We start from the raw sequence: 21306 nt of genomic DNA on the forward strand, positions 1-21306 counted from the left end.
ATTAATTCCAAATGAACATCTCGCATTTCTCTTTTAATTGCGTTTTAAATCTTTTGTAAGTTAACTTTGCATCCGTGAAAAAAGAAAAACAGTTTTGTTAATTTTGTTTCAATTACATGAGCGTTTTCTGCCCAATTTAAGGAAAATAATCCGCGGCATAGAAAAGTCTTAGCGCTATTGCTTGTACCCGCAAATACAAACACTCATTACGATATAGTAGTGAGAAACCAATATTTATTGTCGCGATCATACATTTTCCTTTGAGCTTTGAAATGTAACCATAACAGAATCGTTCTTCAATTTTCTTCATTTACACAATAGAAGGTTTAAAAGTCCCCGATTGAAAGATTAAGCTAAAATTAGCGCGCGGAGGATGGCAGCAACCTTTAAATAAAAAAAAAAATTCTGCTTCTTCCGAGACTGGAACTTGCTTTTAATAATAGTCTATAGAACTTATGTATCGAACACTTGAAAGTTGTGGATCATTAAATCCTATGTACATAGTAATGTGTACTAAGACAAGACGGGTTCTACATTGCTGACCAAACACGCTTCCGTCTTTATTTGACGTGTTTAGTATACAGCAAACAAGGACCAGAATTAAAACCTGCACGTGCTATGTTTGTGCTTCGGATAATTTTTCTTCTTGTAAAAATTTGATTTTCAAAAGGAAAAGTACCCTACCCAGAAGTTTTGGATAAACTCAAAGGAGAAGTCTTGTTTTTCTGCCTGTCAAGATCTTGACGTCAAATCTTCCGAAGGTTATTTTTTTTTTTTTTACTTTTTCGAAAACATCGTGTTGTGAAAACTTCAAGAGATCTGCGCAACAACTTGGGTTTCTTCCTTTATTCAAGTGATGGCTGTTACGAACTATTGGTTGATATGTTTACGTATATTTGAAGCGGAATGATTGTTTAATGAGTGGTGTTTGTCGATGATCAATTTAAACTAAAGGATTCCTTAAACTTTAATGGACGAGTTTGTTCACTTTTAAAGAAATCATTATGCAATTTTTACGGTCCAAAATGACCCGGATAATTTGTTAAGAGTGGTTCAATATTGGCAGTCGAAGAATTCCGTGAAGAAAAGTTAAGATGGCGCTCATGCAACAGAGAGTAGTGAAAATAATTTCAAAGTCTCCATCAGAACGAAGAGATGCAGAAATTCAGATGGTTTTGCCATGGCTTCGGAAAAAGAGCGAACTGTTTACAGATCTAGACAAAAGTTAGTACAGAGAGAGAGAGAGAGAGAGAGAGAGAGAGAGAGAGAGAGATTGATTCTTTTTTAGCAACTACACAAAATGATGATAATGATATAGACATTATATGTAGTACATGTGAAAACCATTTTTCATTCCTTGGAGCGATTTTAGAAAGATTGTCTCTTTCTTATATCAATTTAAAAAGCTTTTTACATGTAATATAAAATGAGAAAGAAATTAACACAAGTTATTATCACTGTTCAAACTTTAAATTCTACTACTTATTTGTAATGTGATACATTATAGAGAAATCAGAAAAACCAACGTATCTCCATTATATTTAGTTATCGCACCTTTATTTCAAATATGTACAAATGTACTTTCTATCTCCGATAAATGTTTGTTCAAGAAATGAATACCATGTCAAAATATCCATTTCAAAAATTATTTCTGGACTTTAATTCGGATTAAAATCTGACACCAGGAGAATACCCTTGTCATAAAGTGAATACTTATTATTAAAGAAAATGATTCTTGAAAACTGGAAAGAAAAAAAATTATCCCGCCCGGATTCAGTCTTTAAGTGTAATTATGTCTTGTAAATGAGTCACTTGATTGGCAAGGAGTTCATTTGTAACGATTAAAAGACCAATGTATTACGCAAATTGCGTGACCTTTGCCGGTGAAACTCACGATTAATAATCTGTACTACTGGTATTGAATTATACATTTCTAAAGAATGTTTTGGGGACAACCGACGAATTATGACAAATTACCAATGAAAGAAGCAAAGCTCGTCCTGCCTGTTTCATTACGGGGGTCCTTGGTTCATAAAGAGATTTGCAGTCTGACATGTTTGCATCAATATTTCTCATATATTGGTCATCAGCAACAATCAAGTTTCACACAATAGAACGGCATCACGCTCGAACGCGCTATCAAGAGCTTTTTAAACGTTCTCAAATATTAACTGCATCTAATGCCCTCCTCTAAGTATCAATGGACTTGTGTGAGACTGTGTTTGATTTTAATCTAGCGAGTAAATTTACAACAAAGCCGAATAGTTCTAACGATGTTGATTTGCCATTCTTGTGAAGTTACACTTGTTAATTTTCCTCTGCCTCCCCATTCATATCTAGCCACATGGAATGGGACTTGGACAAAGACCCTTGGTTTTTTTTTCTTCCTATTTAATCCCTCAATCAATAGCCTCTCCTAATTTAAATGGAGCCCGATATATTTATAACATAATATCAACAACTTTCACATTGATTTTATTTGAACATGTATAAGTAAGGAATCGATTTGCATAATCGAAAAATATATGACAGGATACCGACCATTCTGTTAGTTTTACACCTTTTTTAGTGCACGTCAAACAAAAAAGGACCTGACTTTTGACAAGTTTAAGGACATAACTTTTTCGTTGGAGAAAATTTTAGTGTTATGATAAAATTCTTACGCTTTTTTGGTTTTCATTGAAAACGTAAACGCACGAGCAATTGAAATTATTATCAAGATAAGCTCGTTAAGAGAGAGAGAGAGAGAGAGAGAGCGCAACCAAAATTACCTGTCACTTCAAAGAAATGCAACGTTTTACTAGGATAAATATTTGATAATTTTTTTCTACATTGTAGGTGTTTTGACAGATGTAATACGAAACTGTGCCTACATGAAAGCTTTCAAAGACGATGTTATCATTGCACAGGGTGAAAAGGGAAATAGGTAAACTTTCACTAACATTGGAAGACTGTTTTGTTCGTCTTAATCCCAACTGCTTGATATTCTTTTAACTATTTGACTTTTCATGTAATGCACTTAGTATAAAAATGATCTCAGACGAAATTAAAATAGAAAGAAAGAAAGAAACAAGGACCACCCCCCAAAAAGGAATAAAGAAAAAAGAAAATGAATAACCAACAACAAAATAAAGGAATATATGTGAATAAAATACACACACACACACACAAACCCCCCCCCCCCCCAAAAAAAAAAAAAAACAAAAACAAACAAAACTCAGATACCTTTTTACACCCTCCCAAAATTTAACCTTTCATTGTTAGTTGAGAAAAAGGAGAGTTGATTTAATTCTCCCCAGAGAATGGTTGGGGTGTATTTGGTAATTTGTTCATTGTCAAACCGTCATATGAATATACACTGCAATGTTTACATGAGTGTATGATCTGTCAATAGATAGGCTTAAAATTCAAAATACAACAGAACTGTTTTTGATAACAGTATGTGCACAAGCTTAAGTAGCTGTGCCAGCAATTTCTGCCCCACCCCCCTCCCCCGGTCGCATGCAGGTTGAATTTTAAATTACAGATCATGTCAATATGCAACTATATTTCTACAATTATGCGAACAACCATTTCGTTGACATACAACTGATAGGTTGACATAGAAGTTAGATATTTTTTTATCTCCTCATCATTTTGACAAAAGTTAATTAATGCTAGTTGAATATGACCATTTTTGACAAATATTCATTGAATAAAAGGTCATGGAGAGATTTCAACTTTACAACTTTCCTTCATTTTTGCTCTTCCCGACCTCTTTAAAGTTGCTTTTCATAGATAAAATTCTAACTGTATTGAAAATGTAATTGCAGACAATTGAGTGCTAATACTTACATTTCTGTGCATTTCTTCACAAGATCGATGAAAAATGTATTGATCAAAATGGTCGAATGTATCAATACAAAAACCAAATTGAAAGCATACAACTGTCTGTAGAACACTTATTGAGGTTATAAAAACCTCTTCAAGATACAGATAAGTGACGTCTGTTTTCATAGAACTCGGATTTTATTTCTTATCCTTATCAAATTATTCACTCGATATGACAATAATTCATATTGATTCAATATTTCAATACAGTACAGAAGAAAAAAAATTGTGCGTGTCATTTCTGAAGTAATAACACGAGGCAATGCCGCTAATGCTTCAACCAAAAGGAATTGTATCGTTTCATTTCTTTGACAAATGTTTTCAATTTAGTTATCAGAAATTGTATCGCGAAAACCCGCTGTTCTGTGACAATTGTTATCCATATTTATCACACCGGGGCGCGCTTCCGTTAGGATTTACTTTAAAATACGTTCAATCAAGGAAAATAATTTGTTTACTTTTGCGGACAATACTTTTAATACAACCACAATCAACTGTTAAATCATCTTTACTTCTTATTCTAACAAAATGGGTAATGGAATTTGAATCTTAGTTAAAGGATTGAGTGAAGATCTTAGTAAGTATACCTTGTTTGAATCTTTCGTGGGGTGGTAAGAACTTTATCGCTTGCAAAAAAAAACTTTATTTGACACTCATAGGATTTGTAGCTTCGGATGTTAGAAACGGTTTTCGACAAAATGTGAAGAAAGATTGGATCTTGTCATTTGAAGAGGAAATACCACATCATATCTTTTTCGTTGTAGTTTCTTCATCATGCTGACTGGGAAAACTTCTGTTCTCATCGATACCCAGAAATCGGACGATGACGCATCAGCAGTAGCAGACGACACCAATCAGACGATAGATTCCTCAGTAATGGACGACCAAACGGAGGACGGAGAAAACGAAGCAGACGATAATTGTAAAAACAAACGTGACAGACCCAAGCAAGGAGGCGTCATGAAAGCGGTCGATCGATCCAAGTTTGGAAAGTTCATCATCCACTATGGTAAGACTTTCATTTTATTTTTTCCCCAATACCAATAGTCAAAACAAACATTGATAGGATCGAAGGAAAGATATTGTGTCTTAAAGTAATCAATCTTTCTTTCTTTAAATGTATATGTGTGCGGAAACAATTAATTGTTTATTTAAGGGTTATTGAGGCTTTCACTATCTCTTTTTGCTTCACATTCTCCCAAACCAGATAGCCAGCCTGAGTATACCCTACCTTCACTTGATGATTCGTAGCAAATACATGTATATTTGACTTTGAAAAAGAAAATAACCCCGAAAATTGTTGAGTTCGATCTTTGTTCAATTTGATTTTTTTTTTGACAGTTCCGTATTATATCTAACAATTTCATGAATTCATATCTTTCTGAAAATATTGCTCTGTGGCACCGTATTTGATATTTAATTGTTCGGTAAAAATATTGTAACAATTTTTGTACAAAAAAAGCTTTAACTTCAAACGAAAACAATCATAATTTGTTTAACAAAAAGAGCCTCTTGGATTTTCTATGAACGATTTTTTATGCCACTAATTTTTGCTATAGAAGAAGGAAAGAGTTTTGGCGAGGTGGCGCTGATGTCAGAGGACTCCGTTCGTAACGCAACAGTCATAGCAGACGAGGAAACCGACCTGCTGGTCATCAGCCGAGAGCTGTTCAACAGATCCATGAAGGTACAGGCGCCTGTATTCTGTTCCCTTAGAAAAGAACGGTGTACCCGTGAGGTTAATGCGGTGTCACCCCAACAATGCGCTATTTTCCTTAAAAGACGCTCAATTCCGTTATAAGCGGAAAGAACAAGATCCGCCGGTTTAACAAAGTTCCTTTTTACAATTTTAAAACTTCAAATAAGGTTATGAATGCTTTAATTCTAGGCCAAACAAGAAGAGGAATACCGTGAAAGACAGGATTTTATCAAAAAGTGTCCGTTCTTTAGTAACTGGTCACCGAAATTTAAGAAACTGTTGGAGATGAGTTTGAGAAAAGAAGTCTATCATTACGGGTCTACAATCGTCAGACAAGGGGACCCACCCCCGGGGTTGCTCTTCATAATTCAGTATGTTAAAACACTTTTAACATATTTATATTAAAACAGTCGAAAGAATGATTATAGAGTACTCCTTCTCTATTCAGATTCAAAACGTATGTATTTTTTTTCTCTTTTTTTAGAGGCCAGGCGAAAATTGTGATGAACCCAACGCAACATTCTAGTCAATTCCCAATCATGCTCAATCAAAATAATGTACCAATACAAAACCAACTCAACAGGTACGTGTAAAAGGAAAATATTTTCGTACACTAATTATGACGAATTATCGGTAATATAATTTTTATGTATATGGTATATTTTAATATTTCAGCGAATTCAATTCAAACATTTCAATTATATGCTTTTTTATAATAGAACAAGTCATATAAGATCCAAAGGAGAGGTAGAACGAGATGTTCTTCAGAAGCAGGTGCGCGTGCGCAGACGAGACGGTTACGTTGCTGCAGAGAAACGCCAACGCAACATGTCAGTTGAACTTTGTTGTGTGGAAAGACATGACGTCATAGGTGAGAATTAGTATTACATTTCTAGAACTATTTTAACAAGAGTTTGGACTTTGGGTAGTTATGTCAAACAGCAATGTGACGTAGACCAGTCTATTTCATTGCTGGCCAATTATTCAGCCATGGCTGTTTGAAATCAACAAGATTAGTTTTGGCTTTTGAGCTAAGACTACGCAATTTATGCATATTTGACTTGAAACCGGCGTCATTTTTAACCGGGTGCCAAAAGGGTACCTTCATTGTACGGATAACTCCTCCTACAGTTTTCAAGATAGGAAGTTGTTCTTTTGCAGATCAATTGTACATATATCAGAGGTGTGCAAATTGCTAGGATTTTGATTTCTGATAATTTATCGGAAAAATACCAGCTTTTGAACTTCGTCATTTTTTGGCAAAATATTGCATATAGGGTACCCTCATTGTACGGATAACTCCTCCTACAGTTCTCAAGATAGGAAATTGTTCTTTTGCAGATTAATTGTACTTATATTAGAGGTGTGCATATTGCTAGGATTTTGATTTCTGAGTATTTATGAAAAAAATACTAGCTTTTAACTTAGTCATTTTTTGGCAAAATATTGCATATAGGGTACCCTCATTGTACGGATAACTCCTCCTACAGTTCTCAAGATAGGAAATTGTTCTTTTGCAGATTAATTGTACTTATATTAGAGGTGTGCATATTGCTAGGATTTTGATTTCTGAGTATTTATGAAAAAAATACTAGCTTTTAACTTAGTCATTTTTTGGCAAAATATTGCATATAGGGTACCCTCATTGTACGGTTAACTCCTCCTACAGTTTTCAAGATAGGAAGTTGTTCTTTAGCAGATCATTTGTACATATATCAGGGGTGTGCATAGTGCTAGGATTTTGATTTCTGATAAATTATCGAAAAAATACCAGCTTTTGAACTTAGTCATTTTTTGGCAAAATATTGCATAAAGGGTACCCTCATTGTACGGATAATTCCTCCTACAGTTCTCAAGATAAGAAGTTGTTCTTTTGCAGATCAATTCTACATATATCAGAGGTGTGCATATTGCTAGCATTTTGATTTCTGATTATTTATGAAAAAAATACCAGCTTTTGAACTTAGTCATTATTTGGCAAAATATTGCATATAGGGTACCCTCATTGTACGGATAACTCCTCCTACAGTTCTCAAGATAGGAAATTGTTCTTTTGCAGATTAATTGTACATATATTAGAGGTGTGCATATTGCTAGGATTTTGATTTCTGATTATTTATGAAAAAAATACTAGCTTTTGAACTTAGTCATTTTTTGGCAAAATGTTGCATATAGGGTACTCCATTTCACTGGATACGGGTTGACATGGAATATGGATACAGTTCACATAAAAGATAACCCGGTTTGCTGTCACATTGACAGCTTTTCACTTGTTGACCTTTTATGGTGCAAGAAATAGATAGTTATGTCCTACCGAAAGTCCACGATCTTGTTAAAATTGGTCTAATTCAATGCTTGGTCAAACCCTTGTCGAAGACCGAATTCTATATTAATTGCATGTGTGTGTTTTAAACTCACTTTAATTTACAGGTGATATTGAAATGGCCCTAGAACTTGAATCTTGTATAAGTTCCGTCATCTGTAACTCAAACGCCACGGTGATGGTTCTGGACACAAAGAACTACGATCGTCTGGTGGCAAAGAAAAATCAGCAGACGATCATCACAATATGCAAGAGGGCATTGCAAAAACTACAGTGCCGTTGTCACACAACCAAGGGATCTAAGATTCCACTACTAAGCAATCTCGTGGAAAAGTTAAAAGATAAATTACCGAAAACACAGAATAATGTCCATTTGCGTCAACAAATAACTGATTTAGACAAGGAGAAAGAACAATTAATGGAACAATTAATAGACTTGTATTTAAGAGGAAAGGTGCCTATGATTGAACCATTTGTTCCCAATGCGCTGTACTACCGCAAGAAGACGATACGAAGAGCAGAAATAATGGAGCATAGAATCAAAATGTTGAAAGGCAGTGCGCAATCGGAGAAGCGAAGTTTGTACGAAGCACCGAAGCGAAAGGTTGCGAGAAGTATGAAGCAACTGAAGACCGCAAATGCCGAGCAGGAGCTCCTGAGCCCCACGATGAGTATGGCCAGACCGTTCAGTGAGTATGCTATGACAACTCGACGCGAGTCCCCACAAAGACCCCGCACTGCTATAGGGATCACAAGCATGTCCTTCATGAGAGAACGAACCGCCCGGCCCGTGTCAGAAAATGCTCGAGTTTTCCTAACTGAATGTTCTAATCTAGAAGACGAAAGAGAAGATTTAACTGTTAAAGAAAATGATAGTTTATTCAAGCAGTTGGATAGTTTGCACAGGGAGAAACACGAGAACAGATCCAAGATTATTTGTTCTGCAACAGCGAGAGAAGAGTTGATTAATGATATGCGGTATTTGAATGGTAAATCGAGTGATGTGTCGATTCCGAACGACGATGTGTATTTTGACTGGGAGACCAGCGAAGGGAATCTCAATAGACTCGAAGACAAAATCAAAAATTTCTGTGATAAGCTAGAGAAGACTGCAAACAACAAGGATGCCCCTAAAGTGTTACCTCTGAAGCGATTCTCAATTCAGGATGATAGAGATGTAAGTATTGAGATAGTTCTCGAGATGATTTAAAATACAATCAGTAAATCACATTAATTTCTTGGCATATGATATAATTCATTTTTATAGTAAGTCCCAAGTTAACGTCTCCACCAATACTGTCGACTTTCTTGATATATAAACATACACATACCTCTCAGTGAAGAACTGAAACCAAAAGACTGCTAAATTCTAAGGTTTCTTCCTTCAAGTGAATCCTTTTTATATACTTAGAGAAAATTCTGTCAGTTCGGGAATTCTCGAGATTCCTCTCACATCCTCGCAAATATTTTTCAACATTATTTTCCCGGGTACTTTTCATGTCATTTGCAACGCAAAATTCCCATTTCCTTTTATTTTTTTAATTTTTTTTGGCTGTTTCTGAATAACTGGACATATTTCAATTTAGTGAATTAGTGTAATTTGGACACAATGGTATTTCTGAATATTAAAAATTATATAGATATGGTGGAAACGATAACTTGGGACAGATTATAAATTTTGATTTAAAGATAACTTTTAGCAAGCAGTTAGAAACAGGAGCGGGATCTGCACTCGTGTTGTAAATTTTGAATTTGCTGGGTGGATGCAAATGCAAAATTTTTACAAAATGACACTGTCCTCTCCCCCCTTTTTAAAAATGCAGACAATTTTCTTAGATTCAGATTAATTTTGACGCACTTTTCCCTTAAGATTGAACCCAATTTATTTTCTTTTATAACGGTATCATATTTATATAGAGAAACTTAACATGTTTTACATGTATATAATATTAAATTACCAATATATTTAATATCATACATACTTGAATAAAAACTATAACAGACGAAAGAACTGAAAACTCTTAAATGATGCGTTTGAGGACAATATTTTTAATGTTCAAGGGTATAATATAGAGACAAAGTGTTTAAAATACATGGAATTATTCTCATGCATATTTACTTCATTTTTACAGGAGAATAATTTTGACCTAAAGGTTCCCAAACCTGGAGGCACCGTGTTTGTCCGCACAAAGGTTTGCAATAGTCACGTGACGCCATCTACGGAACCAGAAGTTCATCAACACGTGCGTCGATTTATTCTGAAAAGGGAAACTGGTTTGCTTGACGATGAACTTCAACTTCCGGATAGACCTAAGTCGGCGTTTGCCGGCTCTCGGCAAAGGAGATGACGTTATATATTATAGAATTCTCGAACTATGTGTATTTGACTTTCTGTATATTTAGGTGCAATGTTATACAATTTGAAATATTACCTTTCACTGTACCCCCGAATGCTGCAATAACCTAGTATCAGGAAATAGTCATTTTGAATTAAATTGTACTTCAAAAATATTATTGCGGTTTTATTTGTAATTATGAATGCATCAGGTATATTTATGACAAAAAACCCCCACAAATGCCAATATCAATATGAAAACTTTCAAGTTTTGGTATTGGATGAAATACTACAGTAATTAAAATACATTTTGTCTGCCCCAATTTTACGATGACGATAAAATACACATAAAAGTACAAATCGATGAAAGGGAAAAATCTAAGATACTTTCATTTTCACCTAAGTTCTTTTTTATTAACCCTTAAAATTTATAGCAATTGAAGATTTCTTTCGGAGATTTGAAAACAAAAAATCTGCATCTTTCATCACCTGAAAGCCGGTGGGAACACCTCGGATAATTTTTTAACATTATCAGACGGGTATGATAGTTTAGATAGTTCAGATACTTTTTCATCTGTTTCAGTGCAAAATTCCCGTAAACTTTTTATTTTCAGCTGAAGCTGGAAGTTTTAAATGAAAAATCTTTATTTTTTCATACTGATTAATGGATGAACATCATTTGAACCGGGAGGTATTATTGAATATGGAATAATTAAAGCTACTTGGTCCGATTTTTTATCAAATTTTGTGCACGTTTTTAAACGATGGTTATGCTAAGTATATGTATAATAATAGACATTGCAGTAGTTTTCCCCACCAATTAAGCCAAATTTCTATGAAAAAAATTATGTACAAAGTTTGTTAACAGAATAAACGACATAAAAGGGTATCGCGTTATTTCGCCTCATGTTAAAATTCACCCCTGACACCAAGACGGGTATATGGTTGTATTACGACTTTGACATCGCTATAAATTATTAATAAACCTCTGTACGTTTTGTTTGCTAATATTTCTGAAGTTTGTTTTGTTTACAATCGATGCATAGCATTCGAGTTATATAACCCCAATCATTCGGGGGACGAAACCAAACGGTTCCCCTTTCTAAACATACCATGATGTATTTTGGTTTGTTTTTTTGTTTGCCCCAAAAGAAATTAATTTTATTTACTTTGAATATTTGTAACTTTGAGAGAAAACCGATTCTGCTGGTGTAAATAGGAGAAAGTCCATAACTTTCTAAGACAAATAGTTTGTATGGAAAATTATTTGACACTGTAATAACAAAAAATCGGACCGAGCAGCTTTAAAGCTGCTTGGTCCGATTTTTTTGTATAATTACAGTATCAAAATTTTTTTCATACAAATCATTTATCTTAGAGAGTTATGGACTTTCTCCTATTTACACCAGCAGAATCAGTCTCCTTTCAAAGTTAGAAATATTCAAAGTAGGCCTAAATAAAAATAATTTCTCTTTGGGCAAACGAAAAAACAAACCAATATGCATCACGGGAATGTTTAGAAAAGAAAACCGCTTGGTTTTGTCCCCTGAATGATTGGGGTTATTCAACCCACATGCTATGCATCGATTGTAAAGAAGGCAGACTTTAGAAATATTAGCGAACAAAACATACATATGTTTATTTTTAATTTGTCTGATCATTTCGACCTTTATTTTTAAAAGCGATGTCAAATTCGTAATATAATACAACCATACCCGTCTCGTCGTCGGGTGAAATTTAACATGAGGCGAAATAACGCGGTACCTTTTAATGACGTTTGTTGTGTTAGCAAATTTTGTACGTATTTTTCTTCATTGAAATTTGGCATAATTGACGAGTAAAACTACTGCAATATCTATTATTATACATATACTAAGCATAGCCATCGTTTAAAAACGTGCATAAAATTTGATAAAAAATTGGACCAAGCAGCTTTAAGCAAAATGTGATGGGAGGATATCTCAAGACATCGTCGGAAACCCATGTTTGGTGTCGCTTCACTTGAGGCAAGAGAATCGAGACCGACTGTGTATTTCCGAGTTTGAATATAGGATTAAGGTTTTTTTTTTTAATTTTCGGTCTCATTTTTCTGTTATTGTATGAATTATAATTTTATAGAACTCCCTTGTACTGTTTAAAAAGATTTTTTCTTGCAGGTGCAATGTTATTCATTTCGAAATATTTACTTTTACTGTGGTTACGAGTGGTTTGAATGAATTATTGTGTTTATTTTAATACATGTATTGTTATTCTTCGCTACTATGGATATTTTTTATATTCAAACTAGTGCCTATTTTAGTATAAAGTTTTTTTTTAAATTTTGTTAGATCACGTAGAATTGTCATTTTTTCACATATCATATCTTATACTAAATTACAATGTTAATCTACAATTTGAAATATTAGAAGTCACTAGATAACCTTATTACGCTTCAGGAAATATGAACTGTTTGAATCAAACAGCTAACTATCATTGCGTATAATTTGTTATTGTTATTTCTGTAATTTTGCATATTATTTTGTTCATACAATACCAATTTCAGAATGAACATTTTCAATTCTTAATGTTGGTTTAAGTATTAAATTCTTTTAATTAAATTAAAAGTTAAAAAAAAAAATAATTATTACTGTTGTTATTCTCTGGTTTCATCAATTTTCGTTGAATAACAACTTTCGCAGATTCTATTTCTGAGATGATCAATGAAATAAATGTTCATCGAAGTGCACTATCTAGTAACATATTGTTTTTATAGTATTATTGCTCACAAATATACGTTTTCTAATGAATGTCAATCAATTTAGAAAAAAAAAATTAATGAAACCGCAGATTTTTAACTTTATTTTAGATTATCATTCTAGTCAAAGATAAATAATACTTTTAATAAAAATACATTTTTTAGTTAATGAAAACGAAATCGCTTGGAAACTATGCTTTTGTTAATCGATATTGAGCTATAAAGTGTCATGAAAAATAACTCTGTGGTCAAACTTCAAGAAAACTTTCAGAAATTCGAAAATAAATATTGTTTAACTTTTATATAATTCAAAATCAATGATAATATGTACATACACGTAAAAATCGAATGCACTTACAAAGTGTTATCATAATTCACTAGGATATAAGTATTTATTTGCTTTTATTTATGAAATGTTAATAAATATTAAGAACAAACTGTAAATAATGTTCCTTTTTAAAAGAAATTCTTTGAAAACTTATATTGCTAAATTGAAGCAAAAAATTTAAATAATTTATGTACACATGAGCATGGACTCGGGATCATTAAGCATTTTAGATTATAGTGACTATTAACGTAATATAGAGACATATTTGAATAACATATTGATTTCATAATTTTTTCTCATTTTTTCAATTGCAAGACAATGAGACTGGATACACGTTTTGAATTAGGTCTTACACAGCGTTAATGATACTGGGACACGTTCATTGCTGAATATCGGTTGAAATCTACCTAACAGTAAACTGCTCTTCTGTCTGCTCCATCCCTCAACAGAGGACGCAGATTACAACAACAACAACAACAACCCCATTCGTTAGTTGTATCGGTAGCTAGTAGACGCCATAACGATACACCATAAAGAAAAGAACAAGGACCAATATTACACAGGCAGACATTTTTGAATACTTGTTTATCGGAATTGCCTCAAACTGCATTAAAAGTAATGCTAGTACAAAAAAATCCTTCAAGAATATATACTAGGCCTATCATATATGTTATTCAATTATTCGCATTATTTAAAATTTCAAACAATACCTGGCTTGCTAGTCAAATATTATAAGATTACATACATATAGATATGAATAAGTATGCAATCTTCGAAGGTCGGGTCATTTTCAACTCTATTTTTCATTAAAGAAACAAATAAGCTGGTTTATACATGTACATGTATTTCTTAAAATTCGAAATCTTCGTCAAAAAAGACAGCTATTGACCCTTTGCCATTAATATACAAATGTATTTGGTAATTTGATAGTTGAAACGGAAATACGTTGGAAACAGATGTTTATGATTCGAGAGTTTGCTTTTGTTTGCATACATTTATTTTGTGAGAGTTAATTTCATTTAATCAGTTGTCTTCTTTTCCTATTAATTTACAAGATTGACATTTTACGCTACTTTTTTCACTTTTTACATGGCTAAACATAATTGTTTTTTTAATTTAAATCGGACCATACAACATTAATAAATTTTATTAACATATTTAACAGATTTTCTTGCATTGAAAAATCTTCTATTTAAACATTTTCTTGACACGAAGACTAACACGGGGTATTAGTTTAAAATATTTAAAAATTGTAAGAGAGAGTTTAATTCACTCTAAGAATATTAGCATGTATATCTGTATTTAGGTTAAAGGTAAATCTTGTTAGCCGAAATTTAAATGCCCTAATATTTATTGATCGATTGGGCACCAGTGTTACCCGTGTATCTACCATACCTACATAGGGACATGGAAATCAGGACCCGAATTGCGAAACCCTCATGCACGGCTTCGGCGATTATTACGAAATACGCTGACAGAGAAAACTATCTATATACATGTATAAGAATGTCTTTTGAAATATACTAGACTTGGATCTGCACATTGAGGTACAGTAAGCACTGTTTTAACAGCAAGTAAGTATCTACCTAATTCTCGATATAGTTCATTAAGTATATTTTACTGACGATTTTTAATGTCCCCTTAACAATAAACATAGTACTCTTGCTCGCTAAAAAGTGATAAAAGTTTACTTTAACGTTAATTTTGAAATAGAATTTGTGTAAGTAAAAAGTTGATCTTTGACTTAAGATATTAGTATATAGCGGTGTTTTAACATGTACCGATGAATATTCAATAGGATCATCTATAATGGCATTTAAAGTTTTGAAATCAATAAGTTTTGAGTGTGCCCCATGTGTTTGCGATGTTTACTGAGCAGTTGACTCGATCTATGGTTGACTTCTTTTAAAACTTAATTTTGGGAAGGTCATCTTGTACCCATGCATTACTTATAGAACTATTTTAACAGGAGCTTGGACTTTGGGTAGTTTTGTCAAACAGCATTGTGATGTGGGCCTGTCTATTCATATACTTAGGGCACTCAGTCATGGCTCTTTGAAATCAACAAGATTTGTCTGGCTTTTGAGCTTAGGCTACGCAATTGGTGTATATTTCGCTTGAAACCAGCGTCATTTTAACTTGTTTTGAAGCTACATCCTACTGAGAGTCCAAGGACTTGTTAAAAAGGTTCTAACACAGGCACCTGACGTTATATTATGAGAAAAATATATCACGATAGATGCCTGTGATTATATATTATGCTTATACCTTACACTTCAGTATTTTATTATACCCCCCGCAAACAAAGTTTGGGGGGGGGTATATAGGAATCACCTTGTCCGTCCGTCCGTCTGTCCGTCTGTCTGTCTGTCCGTCTGTCTGTGCAATCGTGTCCGGTCCATATCTTTCTTATGGAGAAACGTTGGAAGTTCTTACTTCACACAAAGATTGCTTATGACCTAAGGGTGTGTCATGACCTTGATCCAAGGTCATTCGGGCAAGGTCAAGGTCACTGGCAGAAAAAGTGCAAAATTCGTGTCCGGTTCATATCTTTCTTATGGAGAAACATTGGAAGTTCTTACTTCACACAAAGATTGCTTATGACTTAAGGGTGTGTCATGACCTTGACCCAAGGCCATTTGGGCAAGGTCATGGTCACTGACAGAAAAAATGCAAAATTCGTGTCCGGTCCATATCTTTCTTATGGGGAAACATTGGAAGTTCTTACTTCACACAAAGATTGCTTATGATTAAAGGGTGTGTCATGACCTTGACCCAAGGTCAATTGAGAAAGTTCAAGGTCATTGTTTCAAAAAAGCTAAATTCTGTCTGTGTCATGTCTTGTATTAATGGAAATATTAGAAGCTAAAAATTAACAGTTTTCAAAAATAAAGCAGTTGTTATTTATATAAAATGGACAGTGAAATAGATTCATCCAATATTTTCTATAATAGCAAAAATACACGCGTTATGATTTTTTTCTTAGCGGGGGGTATCAATTGTGAGCTTGCTCACAGTACCTCTAGTTTACATAGTAAAAGTTGTCAAAACCAATTTTTTAAAATGTTAATACATTACATGTAGCTCAATATGTACTGAAAATTCAGAACTCTTAGATGCTGCATTTTTGTACTGCGCCCAGAAGTAAAATTGAGTTGCATAGATCCTGATTTGTAGATTGTTAAAGCGATGGGGAAACTGCGGAGTTTCCAGATATACCTTGACAACCCCCAGGGCATATTTTGGTCCGGTCAACATGTCACTGGTAGGGCAACTGTGGACCTGGAGGCTGAAATGAAAATGAGAGGTAAATCCGGAGAATGTATTTACCATTCAATTACTAGTACCAAAATAATGCCCGCTTGGGTGATCGTGTAATTGTTCAATATGTTTTACTTTAAACTGTTTGAATGAGCATTTTTTGCATAATCAATATACAATATGCTTTTTTTAGAGATCAGGTTAGAATTTTTAGGAAAAGCCAGAGTACACTGGTCCGAGTCCCACGGGAGCGGCAAAAATCGACACACGGTCCACTACACCGCAAACGAACTCTACTTTAACAACGTCGTATCGGTTTTTGGCAAAGGTATTATGTTAAAGAGACACTACAGCTAATTTTCCTCATTTTGGTTATTTCCTTTTTTTTTTAAACACAGTTCAATAAGGGAATAGAAGTTGTGCATGTACTGAAAGTTCAAATTTTTTTTACGGCTCACGATTGCGTGTTAAAGATGTTCCGGAATTCAAAATTTATATCATAGAGACATTGAAGTTTTATTTACATCACAAGATCTTATTTTATCTTACAAGATATATAGTTCGCACTTGTTTTGTCTCCATCTCTTTTGATCATTTTCTAGCTAAATCTCTCGAAATTCGTGTTTTTTTCACCTTCTTGCTGAAAGCCATGCTGAAATGTTTACAATTGATGCGCATGCGTTGTTGAACGAAAGGCTGGGCTTGCTATACGTACATTATAAGCCGTCTTAAAGTATTAATTTTAGCGATAAATTGAGAATAATTTTTACAAAGCGTAATTTTTGCAAAGTTGATACTTTAAACTTTACATGAAAATCCATTTAAGTTACGGGAAAATTGTTAATTCATGGTATTGGCACAGAATGAGCTTTAGTGTCTCTTTAATGTTAAAAAACATAACCATTTTGTTGTTTTGAACAGCTTATGGATCCTTGCAATTGTTTAAAGAATCTTAGCACATGTTGTAGTTCCGTCATGTAGTGGTTCAATGCCTCGTTCTAGGTTTGAGTGGCGGTGATGAATACGCCCTACCCCCAGGACAGCACACATTTCCTTTCTCCTTTGTGTTACCTCCCAGCTTACCATCGTCTTTTGAAGGCGGAATAGGTTATGTCCGCTACCTCGTGAAGGGTACAATAGACAGACCCTGGAGATTTGATGACGAAACAGTTCGACCATTTACAGTTCTGAGTGCTCTAGATCTCAACCAACAACCAATGGCCGGTGTAAGGAAATTCTATGGGACTACTCGTTTTGCATTCCTTTAAAATACATCCTTACAAAAATATGCATTACAATTTTAATCAATACATGTAAAAGCAATATCGTGTTTTTTAATAGAATGGAGCTGAGGCAACAGATTCAAAGAATCTGTGTTGTCTGTGTTGTAAATCCGGTCCAATTACGGGTACAATAAAAATCAACCGGATCGGGTACGTTCCCGGAGAGTCTTTGTACTTTGAGGCCAGTGCTCAGAACTTGTCCAGTCGTAATTGTGGCATGTCTGCAAACTTAGAAATGGTACGTACATTAATAGGAAAAAAAATTAATTACAATTGTCCATAATGATAAAAATTACGTCTTAAAGCAACATATTTTCAAAAAAAAATATATTATTAGCGAAATGTACTCGGGCATTATGAAATTTTATCACATGGTCAACCCGTATTTATATATCCATATACATAAAAATGATACGTACTTATTTGCTAATTATAAATGTATCCTTAATATGCTAGATTTATAAGTTTCTCAATCAGTACTTTACTCAAGATCTAGTTTTAATATAAAAAAAAACTATACTTAAGATTTGTCCATTGATGATATTGAGTAATTCTAGACAATCAAATAAATTATCTTAAAGGTCACTACTTTTCACGCGACGAGGAAGAGCCGCACTACAGTCCAAGTGATCAACACGATTCCGCACCGAGATATAGGCCCTGGAGACTCAGACGTGTGGGGTGGAGAGAGATTCATCGTTCCCCCCGTGGCGCCCTCCTTCCTTGCTGGTTGTAACATCATAGATGTCAGATACATCCTTAAGGTACATATAATGTTCGTTCATATTTCATTCGTAATTGACAATTACTCGAAAGTAAGCTTTAAAATATGAAACTATATATCGTATGTATCATGTTGTCTTAAGCAATGAGAGAAATTGTTGTTTTCATTGTGGTCTTAGATCAATTCGTTGTTGTAATTGTTCAATCGTTGTTGTCGTTGTTCTGTATTTTTTTGTCTAAAAAAAATAGACAACAGTTATGAACATATTAAAAGTCACGGCAGTCATGATCGATACATTCCACTATTGTAGCGATGTATATTGCATTTCATTTGATAATTATATGGCAGACATATATTGCAATGTTGTAGCGATAGATATTGCGTTGCATTTGATAATAATGTTTGTGTTTTTTGTTATAGCTAGTTATTGACCCTTCAGGTCCTGCTTTTGACCTGAACGTCCCGGTTGAAGTTATCATAGGAACCATTCCCCTTCAGTCGGCTGTACAACAATATCAACAGACACTTTCTTCAGCCCCATCGGCTCCGCCACAAGTCGCAATGCGTATGGGTTCTTTTCTTCTTCAATTAAAATTATTGATGTTTTTGACACTGAACTTTTCAGTTTTATATCAAAATGATTTCAGATAATAAATGTGAGGTGATTTTGCTGTAGAAAAGTTTTGTGGTACTGATATGGAGAGCGTTTTTGTACAGTCACGTGTGTTACAATTTTTTTCAGCCGCGCCGTCTTATAACGAGTCTATACTGGGGCCGACGAACATCAGGGATGAGGAGCAAGGGGAACACACTCAGGGACAACTCGATTTCACTCCGACCTACACATACTACAACTGGTCTCGGTGAACTTAGATGCAATATAAAGGGGACAATTACGGTCTCTCGCAAAAAAAAGAAAAACTCACCAATTGCGTTGCACTATTGACTGAAGCCTCAAGCACTCCTTCTTCTGCACCTTGTGTAAACACACACTTAAATCTAGATTTTTTAAAAAGATTTTACAGGCAAACAAAACAAGTTTTTTTTTTATTTTATTGATTGCCCGTCTCATTTACATTTATTCATATAATCATATGATACGATGTTGCAGCTATTTCTTTCTTGAGTGATTTGTTAATCAAAAGAGCAATTTATAACATGCTGTTTCGTTTTAGAACATTTCATTGTTACAATGCAGGATCTTTATATTTCATCAATGCAATAATTATTCCATTGCAATTTAAAGAAGATAAAAGGCTTGCATGCAATGCCTGTAGTTATAGCGACACTGTATTGAAATGGTTTGCTGATAATCTAAGTTACACATCACAGGGCATGGTTTGAAAAATTAATTTAAAAGTATGTTTGAGAAACAACAGTTATATGTAAATGTAACGTTAAAAATGTGCTTCCTTGATATTATTTATTTGAGTGTTGACGTACATATAGCATTTCATTCGTATTGAAAAATACTGTTTAGCATGTTTTTGAATAGCACAATGGTTTTATAGGCAAACCTCTTTGACAAAATTAATAAATTTAGTTAAAGAGTTAAACAATTTGAAAGACGATTTGACATTAAATGTATAATCATGTATGTTTTAAAATTTGAGTCATTGGTTGGAATAAAAGAGCCAGCACAAGTCAACTGTATTTGGGTTTTTTCTTTAGTTAAACTTTTAATCATAGTTTGAATAGATAACAATTACAATTAAATACATTAAATCATATTAATATATTTGATGTAATATATATACATGTACACCTCTATAAAATATATACATGTACACCTCTAGTTATACATATTAGTGAAGTATTTATAAGATGAGATGTACTTATCTACATGTAACAATAAGATCTACAGAAGTCCGAGGATATGAATTAATTTTCCAATTAAAAACGATTTATTTGTGTATTTGATAAAATAATTAATGGTTTAGGCATATTCTTATCAACTTCATACTTACTGTCATTTACTTATATTATGTACAGTAATAAAGTATTTCTGAATATACTTCAAATGTCAAATTTATTATGTTTTCAACTCTTAAGAAAGAAATTATATTGAATAATTCACCATTATGATTTTATGTACGCAATGAATGAATTTAAATTCACAAATTGAAGAAACTTCCATTTCAACTGAATTTGCATTGCACCTTGGTTGTTTTTTTTTTTTATATATTTGTCACAAAGGGTTTACTTGGAATAATCATATCATATATCAGGATAAATATCTGCGATCTGGATTGTTTATGAGGAATTATCGTTCTTTACCATTTTTCTCAGTAAATGTAAGACTTAAGTTGTGTGGATGGACTGAAAGTGTTTTTGGAATGGTGAAAGAGCAATCAACATGATAAATTAAAGCAATTATCAGTTTGATATCGTGCATGGGTAATATGTCATGACGTATCCATTATGATAAAATTGATGACGCAACCACCAGCTATGCCATTCAATCACCTTTCAGTTGAACGACACAAATTGAAATTATGCAATAAAATATGAAATTATACAATACAAATGAAAAACAATGCAAACGAATACAGAGTAAAATTGTACCATACTACTTAATTTTTTTTTTCAAAACGAATTAAAGACCATTTATTTTCGATCAAAAATGAAAAAAAATCATACAATAAAAATGAATTAAATATTTTAACGTTAGACATGCCATACTTAAATGCACATATACATGTTTATGCATTGACAAAACAAACAATTGAAGATCGATCATGAACATGCA

General features: G+C 33.5%; 2 protein-coding genes across 5 annotated transcripts; both read left to right on the top strand.

The window, feature by feature from the left end:
- The first annotated feature begins 411 nt into the window (after positions 1-411).
- On the top strand, positions 412-11052 carry LOC105344332 (uncharacterized). 2 transcript variants are annotated; one of them, XM_011452088.4, is made up of 9 exons: positions 412-1224; positions 2839-2926; positions 4635-4879; positions 5430-5557; positions 5759-5940; positions 6054-6152; positions 6289-6440; positions 8000-9069; positions 10025-11052. In XM_011452088.4, exons 1-9 carry the CDS (start codon positions 1095-1097, stop codon positions 10238-10240), a joined length of 2310 nt encoding a protein of 769 aa, XP_011450390.3. In that variant the 5' UTR covers positions 412-1094; the 3' UTR covers positions 10241-11052. The 2 variants fall into 2 exon arrangements, with proteins under 2 accessions (XP_011450390.3, XP_034323763.2); XM_034467872.2 differs by lacking the exons at positions 412-1224; positions 2839-2926 and adding an exon at positions 4337-4447.
- Positions 11053-14659: 3607 nt separating this feature from the next.
- On the top strand, positions 14660-20205 carry LOC105344331 (arrestin domain-containing protein 3). Of its 3 annotated transcripts, none has more exons than XM_011452087.4 (8): positions 14660-14863; positions 16453-16596; positions 16744-16878; positions 17553-17776; positions 17892-18071; positions 18415-18597; positions 18978-19122; positions 19300-20205. In XM_011452087.4, the coding sequence occupies exons 2-8, from the start codon at positions 16479-16481 to the stop codon at positions 19422-19424; spliced, it is 1110 nt and encodes a 369-aa protein (XP_011450389.3). In that variant the 5' UTR covers positions 14660-14863; positions 16453-16478; the 3' UTR covers positions 19425-20205. The 3 variants fall into 3 exon arrangements, with proteins under 3 accessions (XP_011450389.3, XP_011450387.3, XP_011450388.3); XM_011452085.4 differs by having other exon boundaries at positions 16467-16596; XM_011452086.4 differs by having other exon boundaries at positions 14660-14836; positions 16467-16596.
- The last annotated feature ends 1101 nt before the right edge of the window (positions 20206-21306 follow it).

The sequence above is a fragment of the Magallana gigas genome, chromosome 6 (assembly GCF_963853765.1).
Source record: "Magallana gigas chromosome 6, xbMagGiga1.1, whole genome shotgun sequence".
NCBI classification, from domain to species: Eukaryota; Metazoa; Mollusca; class Bivalvia; order Ostreida; family Ostreidae; genus Magallana; species Magallana gigas.